This window comes from Pangasianodon hypophthalmus, chromosome 8 (assembly GCF_027358585.1).
Source record: "Pangasianodon hypophthalmus isolate fPanHyp1 chromosome 8, fPanHyp1.pri, whole genome shotgun sequence".
NCBI lineage: Eukaryota > Metazoa > Chordata > Actinopteri > Siluriformes > Pangasiidae > Pangasianodon > Pangasianodon hypophthalmus.
This window is the reverse complement of record NC_069717.1, coordinates 25,695,383-25,713,579: the sequence shown is the minus strand read 5'-3', so window position 1 is coordinate 25,713,579 and position 18,197 is coordinate 25,695,383. Positions and strand designations below refer to the sequence as shown.

The window sequence follows — 18,197 nt, the reverse complement described above, 5'->3', positions numbered from 1 at the left end:
AAGGAAAAAACATCATAATCTGTATTAGTAATGAGCTGTGCCACCACAGGTCACCAGGGCAGCTTCAATGCACCTTGGCGTCAATCTACAAGTCTCTAGAACCATACTGGACTGACAAACACCATTCTTCCAAAAGATATTCCCTCATTTGGTGTTTTGATGGTGGTGAAGAGTGCTACTTAACACATCTCCCATAGCTGTTTAACTGGGTTGAGATCTGGTGACTGTGAAGGACATAGCATATGATTTACATCGTTTGCATTCTCATAAAACCATTCAGTGGGCCATCAGTTTTTCCCTTGTCACCCGTCTTTACACATGAGTAAATGTATGTCTGAATTGTCAAATCAGGTCATGAGGGGAAGCACAAACTCATGGCTAATGAAGCAACCAATCAAACAAACAAAATTAAATCAACAATGATTTGTGCTTTTTTAGTTGTGAAGTTCTGTCAAATACAAGCCATGTATTAAAGGTGGTATATACATTAAAGCTATTATTATTTGCTATTTTTGCTAAATTGCTAAGCAGGGAATACATTTGCACTCCTATGTCTCACCAGGTCTCCAATAACATGGTTGTCTGAACGTTGAGTGCGATTGACCCCGAGTATCCCGAACACAATGAACACCATGGCTCCAGTGTCCACCAGGGGACGTACTGCTGGCTTCCCACATCCGCCTCCACTACAAGGGTTAAAGCCCGATGTCTTCGAACTCTTCATCTCTCTAGGGGCTGAGAGAGCCAAAAATAATCTCGATGATCATTTATTTAAAGATCAGTTATCAATACCACGCTTTCAGATATTAATTAATATTTCAGGGACATATCAGTTTCTTTTCCTGCTTATTATGACTGACTGAACAGAGTAAAATGAGTTGCAATGTCTGCAGGCTTTTGTTCAGACTCCTTCTGCCGCAATAGAAACTGAGATAGCAGCTGAAATCCACTTAAATTAGGGAGTCTACTGGAACAATGGAATGTTTAGGATGAATCAATATGGCCAATGACTGTCCATGTTTATTACAAACAGATTTAAAAATGGGTTATAGTTTATCATTTTGGAAGGAGTCTCCAGTTTTAACACTTTGTAATAGTCTGTAAGCTTCAACTTTCAGGATGGAGGGCTTTACAAGTTCTTCTTGGAAACATGCGGTGCTGTATAAATGCTTAAGTTAGATATGATGATGGAAAACCGTCTGTTAAGAACTTAAGAAAGAAGGCTATCTAGGTGTCTAGCACTAGCACTGTATCAGATGGCCTAATTTGAGTTGGATTTGAATGCCCAATGCAACAAATTCAAGTGTCCTCCCTCAAGTTGTGGACCTCAATAATATTTAATAGTAAATACATTTGAAATGCGTTTATATCAGTCTGAGAAATTTCCTTGTATGTGTTTGTGAGAAGTTTCAGAGGTTGTACCTGCAGGCACAGGGGTATAGAAACTGCCCTGAGTAGGTCCATCATGCCCAGAGCTGACCATACAGCCTGGTGGTCCATCACACACACGACTAGGGTATGGGCTTAGGGTGTTCTGGGCAAAATACAACCTCCTGAGATGAGAAAACATTTGGTTATATACAGTACATGGCAAATTTTAGTCACAATGGAAATTTCAGTCTGTAAGCGACAACAAATGCTTTATGTAACATGTGACTGTGATGGTGATGAAGGTAGTCAGTTCCTCTGGTGGCCACCAGAGGAAGATGTTGTTTCCTAATCAAGACTGATTCCTTTCACCTGTGACTTATCTATGGTTTATTTAAAACCCTGCTTTCTCCAATTCCACGTTGCTCAGTCTTCAAGTAACCTTTTTAGTGTTACCATTTAGCCACATCTCTTGTTGATTCTCAGGATTTCTACAGTTTTTTTCTCTTGGGTTTGAGCCTTTTGTCTGTTTTTATCCTCTATGTCTGCTTTCAGACTGTTTATAAATTCTGGACTGAAGTAAAGTACTTCCTAAATTCTACCTCATTCCACATGGCTGTAGAACCTTTCTGTGACTCTTAGATGTCCTTCCCCTGCTACTCCACTGCCACAACCCAAGCCATGCATGCCAGTTCTCCAGAAGTATAAATATTGATCTGGAATGTCAATGGTTTCTTACCAGATCCTGGCCCAGAATCTGGCCTTGGCAAAACCCATTGTAAAGATAGCAGGGGCCTTCTCCACAGGCCCAGGATCACTGACTATACATTAAATTTCTGTATAGCCAGAAATTCCACTGACATTTCCCTATCTTAGTATCTTTGTATTCCCTGAGTAAGCTAGAAACTCTTCCTTGGATGAGCAGTTGTAGTGCTCAACAGATCACTTCAAATTTGAGCCTCTGCATCAATGGTTATCATCAAGAAAATATACTACAATTTAATTCCTGACTGGTCCACCTGCACGGTGATGGAGATGGAGCTGCATGTCATGCACTCTGTCTCTTTATTAGAACCTGAAGGAAGTGTTTTTAACAAGAAGAGAGAGAGATCATTCATAATATGAATCCATTGATCAGCTTTCTGGTGCTTGTCCCCTATTTTTTTCTCTCAGCTCCAGAGACTGCATCTATGGAGTTATACATCTACCTCTCCTGCAGGTGGAATCTTCTTTGTGGGTAGAATAATGTGCCCAAGACCACAGCTCAGTAACCCCGTGAATACATAGTAATGCCCTTTGAATTAACCTATGATCCAGCTTTACTTCAAGCCCTCATCAATAACATTTTCAGCCCTCTTCTTTCAGCTGCTCCTGTTAGGGGTCACCACAGCGGATCGTTGAGGCACATATTTGATTTGTTTTTTATGCCAGATGCCCTTCCTGATGCAACCCTCCCCAATTTTATCCGGGCTTGGGACTGGCACTGGGAGTCCACTGTCCAGTAGCTGGAGTTGGTTCCCTGGTTGGGAATCCAACCCGGGCCTGCGGTGGTGAGCGTGCCATGGCCTAACCACTAGTCCTCCAGGAACCCATCAATAACATTTTCAGCGACATGCTGAATCATGCTTAAATCACGTCATCCTTAATTTCAGTACCACAGAAGAGCCTCTCACAACCCTCGCCAACAAATCCCATATGTGGGTTACCTGGATCCCTGAGGCAGAATGGGAATAGAAATCAACTAGCATTTTATTTCTGTTCTGATCCTAGTACTGACACTTTCACTGTAGCAGTTGATTAAGCAGTGCTATTTCAGTGATCTGCAAATAATAAGAGTCATCCATGCACCTTCTACTTTCATCATGTTTACCTAGAGTGGCAACCAGGAAGCCCTTACCATCAAACTGCTCTCCAAAGAGTTGAGAGCAGTTTTCTGATGCATTTAACTTGCATCATTATCCAAGAGAACCTAGATTATGTATACGTGTATTATGTACTGTACTGTACATGTAATGTATAATAATTCCTAATATGTTCTTCAGTGCATTCAGTGTGATCCTATTCTACCTCACTGCATCCAAGAATGACAAGCCAGATGCCTTCTCCATTCTCCAAAAATATCCAGCCTCCAGAGAAAATAAGCCTAAGCCCATTGTCCTGACCTTGAATACAGTGGCTCAGGTCTATAAGTGAAACCCATTCCCAGGTAAGGCCCACTAGATCATCTGTTGGTCCTAGCCAAAGCCCAGACCCAACTACCTCACTGTCCAGCCAGAGGCTTCTTTGCAAAGGGTTGTGCATGTGTTGCTCTAGTGACCAGTCTAAGGACTTTTGGTTATGTATGTAGTACTTACCTTTGTTACATTTATCTACACTTTATTACTGGACCCTGACCCTTAAACTTCACACAGCCTGAGAAAGAGCAAAACTTACGCTTTGACTTTTCAGGACATTGCCTGTGTTTTTATTACTTCTGCATTTCATTCTAATATTAATGGCAATCAATCAAAACCTGGAAACAATTTGCCACAACCTCTAACTACCCCCTCATTTGGATTAGTTATATCTGGGTTAAGTATGCTGCCAATTTATACAGATCATCCACACTGATGTAGCTTTTAATTGCCAGTTCAGCTTCCAATTAAAACCAACCAGTGATGCAGGCTGACACCAACGTTTTGCTCAGGGCAAAAAAGATGTGCTGCTTTGGACCTGCTCAGGAATTGCCCAAACTAGCCCCTCATTTTGTTGGTCTCTTTAAAATCCTGAGAAGGATGATTCCAGTAGTTAATTATCTTCAGCTTCCCTGATAAATTTAGATTAATATCATACTTCTTGCCTCAGAGAAGCAGTCACCATCCTCTAGTGTCTAGAGTGCACCCCTGTTTGACAGTTTCCTGTATAAAACACCTAATTTAATTTATTACTTAATTAAATCTAGTAGGCATGTTATGCTAGAAGACTATATGAACATTTAATGAATGTTCATTGACTTGACATCCTTTATTAAAAGATTGCACTTATATCAGTTGCTACATATTTCTACTGTGCATTTTTTGTTAATTTATAGTACCCATGGACTCATTTAATACACCGAGGGCTGCATTGTCTCACACCGTGTGATGTTAGCAAACCTTTCTTACTAAAGCAATTACTAGAACAACTCATTTAAAATATTCTGCTTACCTGCTGTTTTTCTGCTCACTAGGTGCCACAAAGAAGCTGAAGTCCGACCTCCAGCCATGGCGAGGGTCGCATGACCCCAAGGTCAACATCCATCGTGGCCGTGGATGGTAGGCATGCGACACACACACTGTAAGCCGTGCACTATAGTTGCCATGGCGACTGTTGTAAGCCTGTTGCAATAATAATAAAACCATCATAAGCTGACACATTCAAGCAAAAAGAGCCACAAGGGTATAAGCTTGTGTTTAAAAAAATTAACCATTATTGAATTTCTTGGACAGAGATTGACAGTTTACAAGCCAAATCATGTATTGTTTCTCCAGCCAGACATAAGCAATGAGGTTTATGGATTTTTGTGAAGCAGTATAGACATTAACTTCTTATGAAAACCTGTTTGCGTGCGCTGTTACGACTAGGAAGATTACATTCTTGTTACCAATCCTGATTACTGATCATCTGATCAAAATTCAGGTTGGTTGTGGTGATGTCTGAATTTTCTATACTACAGCAGAACATTTTGCATCAACATTTGGTGCCACTCTTTATAACCCATGCTTAAAATGGCACTGTTTATTCTGAAGCTTCTTATTCTGCTGGGTTTGTTCTATAAAAACATTTAAATGTAAAACTAATCACATTTATTTCTAATATGATTAATGCCTTCAGAGAGCAACTGTTAAATATACTATATATTTTGTTGTAATTATGTTTCCAGGCTGTAATTAGGCATGATTATGGTATCAGGGAAAATGTTTACAGTGAAAGCAGAAACATAATTTTTACAATTTCTGAGGACACCAGTGCCTTTACCAAGTCAAATATTCTTAAACGTATCTGAAAGAAATCTGCTAGGTGACATAAATCAGTGTTGTTTTACAATCGGTTCTGGGGATCCCTAGGTTTTTATAGTGATTAGCCTGTTTAACTGGTCAATCTTATAAGATTATAGGATTAATCCACACCTCAATAACTCAAAAACCAGTAGGTCTTTAAATAACGCGTTGGACCTAATGTTCTATCAGTGGAATATTCAGGAATAGAAAGCTCTATGGCTCTAATAAAAATACAATACAACAAAATATAATTGCACACATTTAAATAATGTTCATGAAATAAATCGGTACTGTGTGGGTCAGTGGAATTTATTCCCTGGCTACAAAAAGTTTGAGAACCTGTGGTGTACGTGATATACATAAACCAGTGAGGCATGCTGGTTTGTGTGTGTAGACCTGAAATGATGGCACGTCCCCATGCCTGGGGCTCAGTGCTCTCCAGGGAGCGGGCATGCTGGCACTAAGAGAGTAGCGGTAGAGGGTAACAGGTGCATCTACCTCCAGCTTAGACACAAAAACTGTCAGAAGGCCATCTGTAGGGAAGATAAAGTAAGCCTTTAGTTTGTGGGCACAGAACCACCTGCTGAACCTTAATATGAACTTCATTTATATTAAACCTTATTTACACACACTGACTCTAATTTATCAAACACACAGATTTATTGAAAAACTCAGTGGGTTCATATTCATATAAGAAAGCAATAAATAAGCCTTCAATTGGGACAAAAGTAATGGCACTTTATAAAAGAAGGAAGAGTTAGTGTGTGTCTATGGTAGCCAACGTGGTTCAGAGGCTGAGCTGCATTACTGGAAAATTTAGATCATGCCACACCTATTACATGATCAACACATATTACATGCCACATGGCGCTATTTCACCGTTTAGTTGTCATTTTGTCCTTTTCAGTTTTGTGACCTTTGCCTTTTATGGAGTCATGTGGGTGTCACTAAATGTAGAGCTGTGCTGTGAAATTGATCAGTAATTTACAGTAATTTACAGCTGATTGGCATATATCAACAAACACTATATGGCCTAAGGTTTGTGGACACCTGACCAACACACCCTTCTGTGCTTTTTGAACGTCCCATACCAGATTTAGTCCCCCTTTGCTTTTATAATAAACTTGACTCTTCTAGGTGGGGTTTGTGCCCATTCAGCCACAAGAGCATTAGTGAGGTCAGGCACTGACAGTCGTCGTTCCAGTTCATCCCAAAGGTGTTTTGTGGGGTTGAGGTCAGGGCTCTGTGCAGGACACTTAAAATCTTCCACTCCAACCTTAACACACTATGTCTTCATGGAACTCTCTTTGTGCACAGTGGCATTGTCATGCTGGAGCAGGTTTGGGCCTCTTAGTTCCAGCGAAGGGAAATTGTAATGATACAGCATACAAAGACATTCTATACTATTGTGTGCTTCCAACTTTGTGGCAACAGTTTGGAGAAGGAATACATGTGGATATGATGGTCAGGTGTCCACATACTTTTGTCCGTATAGTATATATTGATAATGTGACTACATATAAAAGGTGCGTAACATCACTACAAATATTTACAACAACTTTACTAAAAGACTGATAAATGAGGCCCTTTATAAAACCTACTACAAATCACCAGAGCAGTGTCATCAGTGTCGTAAACTGTATTCACATGCATTTACAATTACACAACTGTACAATGATGACTGCAACTGCACAATGTAAATTAGACCTGTTGTAATGTGTGTGGCATTTTGCTGTCTTGGACTCCCTTCAGCTTGGCTTGATGGGGAGTTTTTCCTTGATGTGGAGCTCATGGCGTGGACGCTGCTGTGCAAGCTGTGAGGTGTTTCCATAAACACTCCTATGGGACACAGTGTGAAACCTCTTTAGCAGCATCCATAATGCAGCACAGCAAAAAATAACAAACACCTAGAATTCTGGGGCAAAGTGGTGTCAGAGTTGGTTATGCTTTGGCATTGAGCTCTTTAACAATGGTTAGAGGCAAGTTACTAGCCCTCTTGAATTATTCATAACTGATTTATTCGGTCTTTAGGTTCCTTCAAGCACAAGAGCATTATTATGATTTTGGGGAGGAAAGAATGTGAGAGCTCCTCTGAGGTAATAAAAATTAGATGGAAGGAAATATGTAGCAATGTCAACATCGCCTCTTACCTGAGCACATGTGACACGAGATCCCCTGGGCGCTCAGGTTGCTACGGAGATCCAACAGTTGCTGTAAGTTGGTGTTGTGGTGGAAGAGTGCAGGAGCATGACTGGCTGGTTTAAGGAGGCTACAGCAACACACTGAAGCAAGCAGTACCACAACATATAGAGCTGAGAGAGATAACATAGAACAGAGAACACCACGGTTAATATTACCCCCATAAAGTTGATCATTTTCTAATAACAGCACGTCCTGATGTGTTTTATTCCTCTTTAACCAACACTAAGATTTTTTATTTATTGAAGAATGACACATTAGAATTAGAGCATTTATAAAACAAACCTGTGATATGCATCTACACTATTATCAGAGCTCCTGTTATAGAAAATTAATCAAAACCTTCAGACGGTTGCTTGCAACTTTAAGCACAAAATTTTACACCATGTTATTTTTCTCCATCCATTCCACACCTAATATTAATGGCCATTAAATATATTTTGTTTCATTGGAATTTCAGTCTCACCTATAATTGCCTTGCGTCTCTTCACCGCAGGCTCAGCCACCCAGGATCGCAATGCCCTCTGGAGCTTGGCACTGACCAACCCAATGTTCCCTTCTGTGGATCCATCTGGGAGAGGCAGCAGAGCTGCATCAAACTCCGAATCATGGAGATCTGGAGCAGATTGACAAGCAGGTTACCATCGCAGTGAACCATCTTAATTGTGCTGTATTTAGCAGAGGATGCATGGCAGGGATACAAAAATTCATACATATGTAAGCTATTTAAATAGACATCTGCCTGTCCTGAGCTAACCTGTTTTAAAATGAAGTGTGTTTTTTATTTTTAATTCAGTTAACTGTGCTTTGCATTGATTGATTTGAACTGATTTGCAAAAAAAAAATGTTTAGAAATCCTCTGAAAAGGATTTGGAGTCAGTTTATATTTTATCTTTATATTGAATTAAAATGATAAGTATGTATCAGGGTAGGTTCTTAACCATTTTCTTTTAAACCAAATGCTGTTAGTTACCTGGTTCTCTTCCAGGATAATTAGTAATTAATTAGCATGAGACTATAGTGTGCATATAGTATATTGACATGTGAATGCTACCTAGATGTGCTTCTCTTTTTATTGCTTTTGGTATCTGTTGGCTGTCATTTTCTTTTATTTTGTAGCCCTTGAAATTGCTTGGTATTTGTTGGGATTTGTTGGAAATACTTGGGCTTGTTGGTATTATCCATGCTGCACAATATGCCAGGGTGCATGCTGACTTCCTGGCTGAGGTAGCTGATCATGTTAGTGTTCTGTTCATTACTCTGTGATGACCCTAATCTAGTCCTCTCACCAAAATTAGTTGTGTCTTTTAAAATCATTTATGGTTTCAAACCATTTTATATTTGTACCTTCCAAACTCGTTTGTGGAATACTTTTACACAGCAGCCTCTTGGGCTTCACTTCGTACATTTTTATCACTTGGATATTATGACCACATCTGTGGCTCTATTCTCTATTCTCTTTATTAAATCAATAACTGTATAGGGTGTGAATATACAGTATGTCTCAATCTCTTCTGTCTGTTTTATACCTTGTCAGTCGGCTAAAAGGGAATGTTCGCTGACAGAGAGGAATGAGATATAACACTAAGCTGCCCATCACAACAGTCATAGCTCTTTGGAGAGTGACCTGCTGAACTAAGAGGAGATGTTGATGATGAGGGGAATGAGGCTGATGTGACCCCCGACATCACCATGTGTCATCTGCCATACAGGCGGAAAGACATGTGCATTCAGCCAGACATACTAATGCGTGGTGTCCTATAGTATGTGTGTTATACCTCATTCTTCTCTTTCAAGAACTGAACTATTTGCTGAGATATGAGATACTGGGAATAATTACTAATGGACAACTGGATGTGCTTGAATTCCTAAATAAAAGCACTGATAAGCACTGACTAGGGATGGATTGATAGTGATTATGGAATGAGGTGTACATCCAGTACTGTGCTTATTTGCTAGTACTCATACTCACAAAAAATGCTCCAATACCAACAATCGTTACCGCTTGATACTATGTGATGTAAGCCTAGTGAATATTGTCACACCAATGAACAGATAAAACGAAATGACAGCATTCTGGACATGTTTCACATTCAAAATGTGCTCTGTGAAAATATCAAGAGGAGGAACTACAGCATCTTCCTTTAATACATGTATCCTGATAAAATCTTTATGATATTTAAACAGTATAATTCATATAAAGCCTTGTAGCACAATTGCTCTCTAGTAGTATTCTGATTATTTTAATAAATAAACCATGCATCTGACAGCAAACACACCTGGTTCTGTCTCTACAGTCAAAAGAGCCACATCATCATCCTCATCAGAAAGAGGGCTGAGATTGACTGAGAATGTATTCAGAGTACTCCACCTGTAGTAAACAACAAGCAGTAAACACCATAGATAGACAGATCAACACATATTACTTAGCATCAGCAAAAGCCGAAGTTTTAGAGTACTTTACCATTTTGGACAGGCGTTAGCGTGGGCAGCAGCACACTGATTCCAAATGCAGAGGGCAGCAGGCATTAGAATGGACACCCAGAGCCAGCAGCAACTCACGATGAGAGACATGAACAGACTAAAGTCATGCACCGCTGGGATCTGCATACATAATGTATAAAGAGGAGCCAAGTATCTAGTGTCCAAAAGTCAAATATACTTGTAATTATGCTGCTTTTTTACATATTTTATTATTCCCACCAATTCAGCAAAATCTTCATTTTCATTTTCAAGTACAGAATAAACATGAGCTGATGACACTCAAGGTTAAAAAGTCTAAAAGCCCTGCCTTGTAGTTTTATTATTGTTTCATTGCCATGTTGTTACAGCTTATTCAATCATTTCTGTCTCAATCTTGTGGTCTGAGATGCTGCTCAACATGTGGCTCTTTTACAGTCCCCGGGGTTTTTATCCTTTCGATACAGTGAATGCTCATGACTTGTCATTTTGTTTTCTATTATGGTCCCAGGCATTTTTAAAAACGAAACTGTGGTGTCATGGCATCCAGATGTCTTACTTAATATTGCTTAATAATTTATTTGGCATAGAGACTTACTTTAGATGCAGCTTGTCAACAAAAATCTGTGATTTAACAAGAAAAAAAAACTCTTGCACCTTCATACTTTAGTAATAAAAAAGATGGGTTTTTTTGTTTGGCAAAAACCAGTATTCCTTTTGTATTTTTATTTATTCGCTATTGGATTTTCAAGGTGGGAGTTAATTGTACTCTAAAGCGCAGGCTTTCAAACAAGATCTTTTAAGCAGTCAATCCCTCTACCTATCATAAGTCTGGTCATTCAGCAGCAGATTTGTATGCATCATCATATCTGTGCTAAGAAAAAAAGATATGAAACACCACAGATTTTGTTAAAATTGGGCATTCGTATTGACTATTAAAGCTAGGTATCAAAAATAAGCACAGACTTCTGAAGTTTAAGATGAATAACTTTTGAATTGATGCTGTAACTTGGAACAACACAAAGAAAATTATCCGTTCAGTGGTGAAGCTGATGTTTGTTACAGTTCAGCTAGTTTGCTATGTAAAAATAAATGCTGTTGTAAATGCTGTTGTATCAGTACCTGGGAGAAGGCATTGGCTGCATAAGCAGCTGCCGTGGTGAAGGAGGTGAGGAAGGTGGCGCGACTTGCTGTCTTCACTGTGTGGATCATGCGCTGCTCAGCTCCTACAACATGAGCTGCCTGCCTGAACGTGCTGATAAACACAAACACATCATCCACACCTAGAAAGAGATAGAGAGAAGGAAAGGATGGAGAGGATTTTTCCTTGATGAAATAGGCTCAAGAAGCATAAGAGTTATAGCCATTCATAGAAGGCTCCGTGTGCCTTACAGATCCTTTCAGTAATAAAGGCTTACTGTCAATGGCAGACTCTGTGAATTGGGAATTTCCCCAGGCTACAGTGCTATCAGAAGAGGAATAGGAGAATCTTCCTAAAGAGATATGCCTTTGCTGAGCCTTTAAAAGAAGAATTCAATTGCAGCAGCGGTTCAATGATCAAATCCTGCGATTATGATTAATCAGTTGAATATGGCTGGCTGAACACTAACAACGTCTTGGTGGAGGACAGTCTTTTTTAACAGGAAGACAGTACATAGTAAAAGATACTCCAGCTTCCATGAATCTATTTGCTTGACTCTTGAAGCCAGTAAAAGACTTATTGTTGCATGGGTCAACAAGTTGTTGGCCAACATTTCAGCTGTGAGATGTAGCGTTCTGTCCTAACATTGCACCTAAAAGATATTATCGAATCTACTTCCTTGACTCTTGAAGCCAGTAAAAGACTTATTGTTGCATGGGTCAACAAGTTGTAGGCCAACATTTCAGCTATGAGATGTAGTGTTCTGTCCTCACATTGCACCTACAAGATATTATTCGAGACTGGCTAGCATCTTCATTTTCTGTCCATGGCAAGGTGACTATATTGTGCTAGTAGGAGAGTTATATGTCAGCTTTGCACCAGACTTTAAATTGCTTGCATGCTAATTATACCACCTAGTAAATGTGAGTAGTGTAGCAGGTGGTGGGATTTGGAAGCATGTGCTATAGTTACAGTCTTGAGGTGCAATGAAACTGGTATAAAGTACACACCAACAGAAAAAAAATTGTTTTGTCAAAGTCAATAAGGAGTTGTTTTATTTTCTTTTTGATGAAATTTGTGGGCTATAGATTTGTCCACTCTTTTACAGCATGATTTTTTAAAAGAATTTTAAATAGTTTTAGTTTATATAGTAGGTGCAGGTACTCCACAGCAAACAGAGAATTCTGAAATGATCTCGCAATGGAAAGATTTCATCAGTGACCACTCACCAATGCCAATGATTATGAAGGCTGCCACACCATTGAGAATGCCCAAGTACTTCACCCCGAAGACCACATGATAGAGGAACAGAGCCACCAGGCAGCTCAGGCCAATACTAGCCAAGCCAAAGAATGTCAGAAACACTACACACAAAGAAGAATAGAGCAGAGGAGGTTCAGGTTAGTTAGCTGAATTTGTCTTACTAAAGTTTAGGTGTAAGAAATTCAGCATGTCTGAATGACTAAAAGTAATGTTGCTGCACCATAACAAATCTTGTTGGTTGGTGTTGGTTTGATTTAATAGACTTTTAGGAGGTTTATATTTTCATGGGTTGAGCTGTAAGAACTTTTTCGAACATGTGGTACTCTAATACCATTTCAACAAGATAACCCAGAAAAATGCAAAGATTAAGGTTGAGGTTATGCTAGAAATTAAAACTTGTTAACCTAAACAGAGTAAAACTATTTTTAAAAAAATACTAAGGTAGAAATATACCCAAAGTAGAACAACTTAATATTTCTGCTTCATTACTACAAACCACTGCTGCTAAGTGAAATGATTTCATAAATAATCCCAACCTAGAACTGCTTTCATCAAATGGAAAAATGCATGCAAACCTTACATGAGAAAGAAGTGAGGATATAGACCAGCACTGCTATGCAAGAGCCACTGAATAACGCTAGCAACATGTCGCTGTGGAACGTCCTTCTGACCTCATCATCAAAAAGCTCTGTACCCCCATAAAGCACCTTCACCTTGCTGTGAAAGAGATGGAGAGAGAAGTAAAAGGACAGCAGGGAGGAGATATGTGGGGAAGAGAAAGAGGCTGAGAGCAAATTGACCATGAACAAGATTGAAGGCACAAAAGAAAGAGGGAAGAGATATTAGCATGGACAAAAAAAAAAGATTGCTCAGCATGGGTGGTCAGATGGAAGAACATGGAATTATCTTATTAGATCACTGCATATAATAAGCCCATTTTAAAGAATAATTATGTGGACCCCAATACAGCACCTTTGCCTTGCTGAGACAGAGACAAAGAGAGTAGTGAAAAGAACTGCAGGGAGAATGACAAAGAAAGAAAGGAATAGAGCAAATTGACTAGCAAGAAGAGGAATGGTTTGTGATTCAAGGAGAATTATGCAAAGGTGCCAACATCTGCGGTTGAGTCTTAGCATTCATGGTTTTTGATCTCTTGCTATGGTGATATGATTCAGACACCTGAAATAGATGCTCTTCTGCTTTCTCAGATAAAATAGTGGTCATGCCAAACATGAATAAAATTTGCCTGGCAGAAAAGGCAATTCACTGAAGGGGAAAGGACACAGGACTCACTGATGGGGAAAGGACACAGGATGTGAAAGATGCATTTGGTTGTGCTAGCAATTACCTTTGCTTCATGCCAACTTTATCTAGGTGCATTCTGACTTTGTGAATTTGTGAAGCATGGTTTTATGAACCATTAGAAAACAAGAGGGTGGGGCTGTGATCTCTAGTTGGTAAAAAGCTCTTGGTAGAATGTGCTGTTTATCATTTATGCAGTTGGCATAGGGCCACTGAGATACACTAGAGTTTTTGTGGTAAAATTCTCTCTTCCTGCTAAGATTTTCTTGTTAAAATGTTGGCAGCTCTGCATTATGCAGAATACTTAGAAATAGGGAACAAAAATATCTCTTGGTATGGCTGATCAGAGGGATGTAATACGAATTATCTTAATTACATCTCGGCACACTAAGCCCATTGTAAGGGAATAATTATTTTGATCAAGACAATTATGTCGTTTTATTATCTGTAGGGTCATTTGTTCAAAAAGTTATCTAGAAGATAATGTGAAATTCAAAGCCTAGTGCCTTTGTTTCGAAGTACCGTCAGAAAGTCACTTTGTAAAAGCAAAGACTGAACTGGAAGAATACTAATATTGTTAACCTTGGGGTTAACTTTCATGTTGGATTACTTAGCCAACAAGTAATAACAGGATTCTCAGTATTGTGGTAATAGCAGAAGCTGATGCTCACAATTTGGTGGAGAAGCTTAGAATTGATCAAGAGTCTCTTCGACACAGAAGTTTCATGTTCTGTAACAAAAAAAGGTGAAATCCTAGAATACTTTGACTCATTTGGGACATTTGTTTGGACTTCAATGTAGACTAAATACACCAAGTTACCAGTTTATTAATTAATAGATTGGGAATAAACTGGGACTTCAGTGTATATATATAAAAAATCCCATTATTGATCACCATGAACTATTTTTTAGACTTCCTCCTAACTAAGCAGAAGCCACATCTGAGTCTATTGAAAGCCAACTGATTAAACAAGTGGAATCAGGCTCCTGCTTGATTGGAATTAAAACCTACACCCACACTGGCCCCTTGTGGATAAGATTGGACACCCCTGTCCTAACACATTCAGTTAATAGCTATCCAATTTGATAGTAATCTGTATCTAACCTGGTGGACTGCTGAGCCAGAATATCAGCATACTGAACCACAAAGTCCCTGAATCTTCGTCTCTGCTCCAGGGGCCTGTCTTGTACAGAGTAGAAGGATGGCAGTGGTGCTCCAAAATGGATCTCGCTGCGGAGGAGGGAGGAATGAAGGCTGTCCGGAGTGAGTGTCTCATCCACATACCAATAAAACTGAGGGTGGGTGATTGCCAGACTCAAAGCACCTGGGCCAACAAGGAGGAATCTGATCAAGTTCCGTATTTTTGCTAGATTTAGTTTAATAACTGCAGCTGTATATGATATGGATATAATATCACGTTTAATGGTGTTAGGCATTGTTATATTAAATGGGCAAAAGCAAATCAAAAACATCAGGGAGTATTGATTGTTTTGGCACCATGGTGGCTCAGTGGTTAAGCTTCTGACCTACCATTCAGAAGAGTATTTTGCACTTATAACCAGTAAAAGTCAATGTAGTTTGACTTGGCTTCTATAAATGACTCACCTTGTATGTCTGCCAGGTCGGAGCCCATGCCGTCAAAGTAGATCTTCCCTCCTCGCTCACTGGGGAAGAGGTAAGAGAGGAGGGAGCTAGGGGGTGAGCAGTATGAAGGCCCCAGAGGAAGGTCCCTCAACACTTCCAGAGGCTTCCAGCAAAACTGCTGGAATTGTGGATGTTGCATGAGGAGTCGCTCCACGTGGTGGATGGTGTGAAGACGCTCCGGGGTGAAGATGTTGTTGTCCTTGTCGCCCTGAGCCACAAACACCAGCTCCATCCTCCAGAGAGCCTGGGTCTGAAGGTAGGAGTAACCTGCGAATCTTGGTTTTCTGACAAGAGCTGAGCTTGTTTCCTCATACACTTGTGTTCTGTCAGATTCTGTCCAATTTCTAATTTGCCTCATTTTTCCCTCTTGTTTCTCACCATCCAACATTTTCATCATTTGCTCTGTTTTAGTGTTAATTCTGTCTCCTTGCTTTTGTGCTACCTCAAATTTACCCTGTCTATTTCCCAAAACCTCAGATAGTTGTGTCTGATTGGCCACCACTGTCTGTTTCTCTTGTCTGTTTAATTTCAGCAACAGGATATCCCTAAGGGCATTTGAGTCAAAATCAAACCCTTCTGCATCACGCCTGTGTCTATCCCAAGACCCTAACTGGCTTTTCAGTGCAATGGTGAGTGCATCGAAGCGCTCTGCAGATGAATGGCTCCTTACTTCAAAGGCACTGTAGGAGAGATCAATGTCCAGGGGCTCGCAGTAGATGAACATGTAGGCAGAAAGAGTTAAGGGAAGCAGGAAGCCCACAACAAGAACCACTCCACTGGCCCAGGGACGAGTGTAAATCCATCCTACCACCCACCACAATCCTCTACAGATCGGCTCTCCCCTGATTACTTCAACCCCTTCATCGCAAGCTTCCTTCTCTTCTTCCTCATCTTGTTCCTCATACTCACTAAAGTCCCACATAGCCTGGAGCAACAAGGGTTCATCCTCTGAATCCATGGTATTACAGAGACAATCAGGCAGTTATATCACTGCTGGCCTGGTGTACCCCGTCTGTTATCTCCACATACAGTGAAACTGCGATAAAACAGGTCTGAATTACGCAGCAGTCGCCAGTGAGTGCCAGGTTATTTGTAAATGGCTGCTCTCGAGGACAAGGTCACGGTCGTTAATTCTGTCGTTCACTAGGCTGCTGGAGCACAGCCTTTGGCCTTTGAATCCTGAGGAAAGAGGAGATAGAAAAAGGAGAAGAGTGTGAGAGGAAGCCGTGAAACTAGGTCTCCAGGGGCAACACGCAGGCCCAGACTGGGTTGAGCTTTTGGCTTAGGATGCCAAACATAGAGCACATGTGTATGTGTGATGATAAATTTCCCTCCCTCATAGCCTCTCTCTCTTATCAGGAGAGCTGTGAAAGCTTTGACAACAGCAAAGGATGGTTGGCGTGTGTTTAACTGCAAGGGCACAAAACATGAAGCTCAACTGTAAATATACCTGAAACTTTTCATTTGCCATAAAAAATTTCATAATTGTGTAGAGAATGTATCAAGACTCTTCTGTAGTATGGATGACAATGACAAAGCTTGAATTCCATTTGCAAACTTAACCTTCACATTATGTCACTAGATCATAGAATTGTCAATCTCTTCTGACGTAAGCATCACAATCACAAAAATATATTTTAAGTATCTCAAATATCACATCCTCATCTCGGTTATTAGAAAAATAGATCATATTTATAGAAAAAGACATACAGATGTAAATAGAAAGTGCTGACACTGGAGGCTCCTTCCAAAAATGCTAAATAAACATTTCAACTATTATATCAATATTTATAACATATAATGCGTTAGAACAACCGCATTATTATAAACCTGTGATTTGAATTACAGCTGGCTCTACCGTTAGAGGTGCTAAACATTCTTTGATTTGTCCCAGAACCCTTTAAGACTGTACGTAGAACCATACAACAGAAAAAGGAAATCATCCTAAAGTAACACTTGGCCTGTTGTAATATTGGTCGACATCATGAAACGAGCCAAGCCGATTTAACTCCCTGTAAAGGTAGAACATGTGTCTCGTTTATGTTTTAAAATAGCTTGGCGACTGCACAGTCAATAATGAGTATTTGGGCAGCATATAGTATACAATTTGTCCAATAAGGTCTGATGTCCACTGATATAATGTCTGATGTCCACTGATATACTGATATAATATAATGTAAGTGATGTCCAAGGTTGACAAAATGGTGACATTATATGGCAGATATTACTTCTTTTTAATGTCATATTTGAGTCATTTCAACATTAAAAAAAAAATTAATTACCTGAACATAACATCTAGTATAATTTTTTTTTAAAAAATGAAATTGAGCCTAGTACATAAAGCACACAAAAGGAGGATTTTAGCATTGCTCCACAAAATTTAAAATGGGTCAGATTATAAGGGTTAAGGAATCCAAGGCCATTTAGACGTTCACTTTCAGTGGAGGGTATCCCCAGGTGTGCTCAATGAAAAATAGTCGAGCTATGCTCAGGGGAGGTATCCGTGTATAGATAGCCCTGTACCTTAATCCCTGTATCTCTTCCCTGCAGAGAGTCAGTATATTTCACCTCTTAGTCTGGCCTGCTGGAGGATCGATGCTTGATTTAGGTATTAAAGAATCTCCCCTGGCATGCCACTGGGCTGCAGAGATACTAATAAGCATTCTGGGACAAATTTCAGAGCCCTGGAACACTCTAGAAGTCATCTTTCAACATATCGGTATAAACCACTCACATGCCAGCGATAAGTGTACATTAGCAAACCTCTTTGGAAACGTTCATCAGTCACCCTGACATATTC

General features: G+C 39.8%; 1 protein-coding gene across 2 annotated transcripts in view; it reads right to left on the bottom strand.

The window, feature by feature from the left end:
* The window catches only part of disp3 (dispatched RND transporter family member 3), a 41,345-nt gene that overhangs the window by 6,266 nt on the left and 16,882 nt on the right, over window positions 1–18,197 (bottom strand). For both annotated transcript variants that reach the window (XM_053236475.1, XM_026925905.3), the window contains 14 exons: window positions 15,359–16,576; window positions 14,858–15,077; window positions 13,031–13,167; window positions 12,417–12,551; window positions 11,169–11,329; window positions 10,051–10,190; window positions 9,866–9,957; window positions 8,053–8,202; window positions 7,538–7,699; window positions 7,095–7,226; window positions 5,784–5,920; window positions 4,555–4,724; window positions 1,423–1,553; window positions 560–735 (listed from right to left, as the gene is read on the bottom strand). In XM_053236475.1, the coding sequence (XP_053092450.1) occupies window positions 560–735; window positions 1,423–1,553; window positions 4,555–4,724; window positions 5,784–5,920; window positions 7,095–7,226; window positions 7,538–7,699; window positions 8,053–8,202; window positions 9,866–9,957; window positions 10,051–10,190; window positions 11,169–11,329; window positions 12,417–12,551; window positions 13,031–13,167; window positions 14,858–15,077; window positions 15,359–16,355 (2,940 nt within the window). In that variant the 5' untranslated portion in view covers window positions 16,356–16,576. The remainder of the gene's footprint in view (window positions 1–559; window positions 736–1,422; window positions 1,554–4,554; window positions 4,725–5,783; window positions 5,921–7,094; window positions 7,227–7,537; window positions 7,700–8,052; window positions 8,203–9,865; window positions 9,958–10,050; window positions 10,191–11,168; window positions 11,330–12,416; window positions 12,552–13,030; window positions 13,168–14,857; window positions 15,078–15,358; window positions 16,577–18,197) is intronic.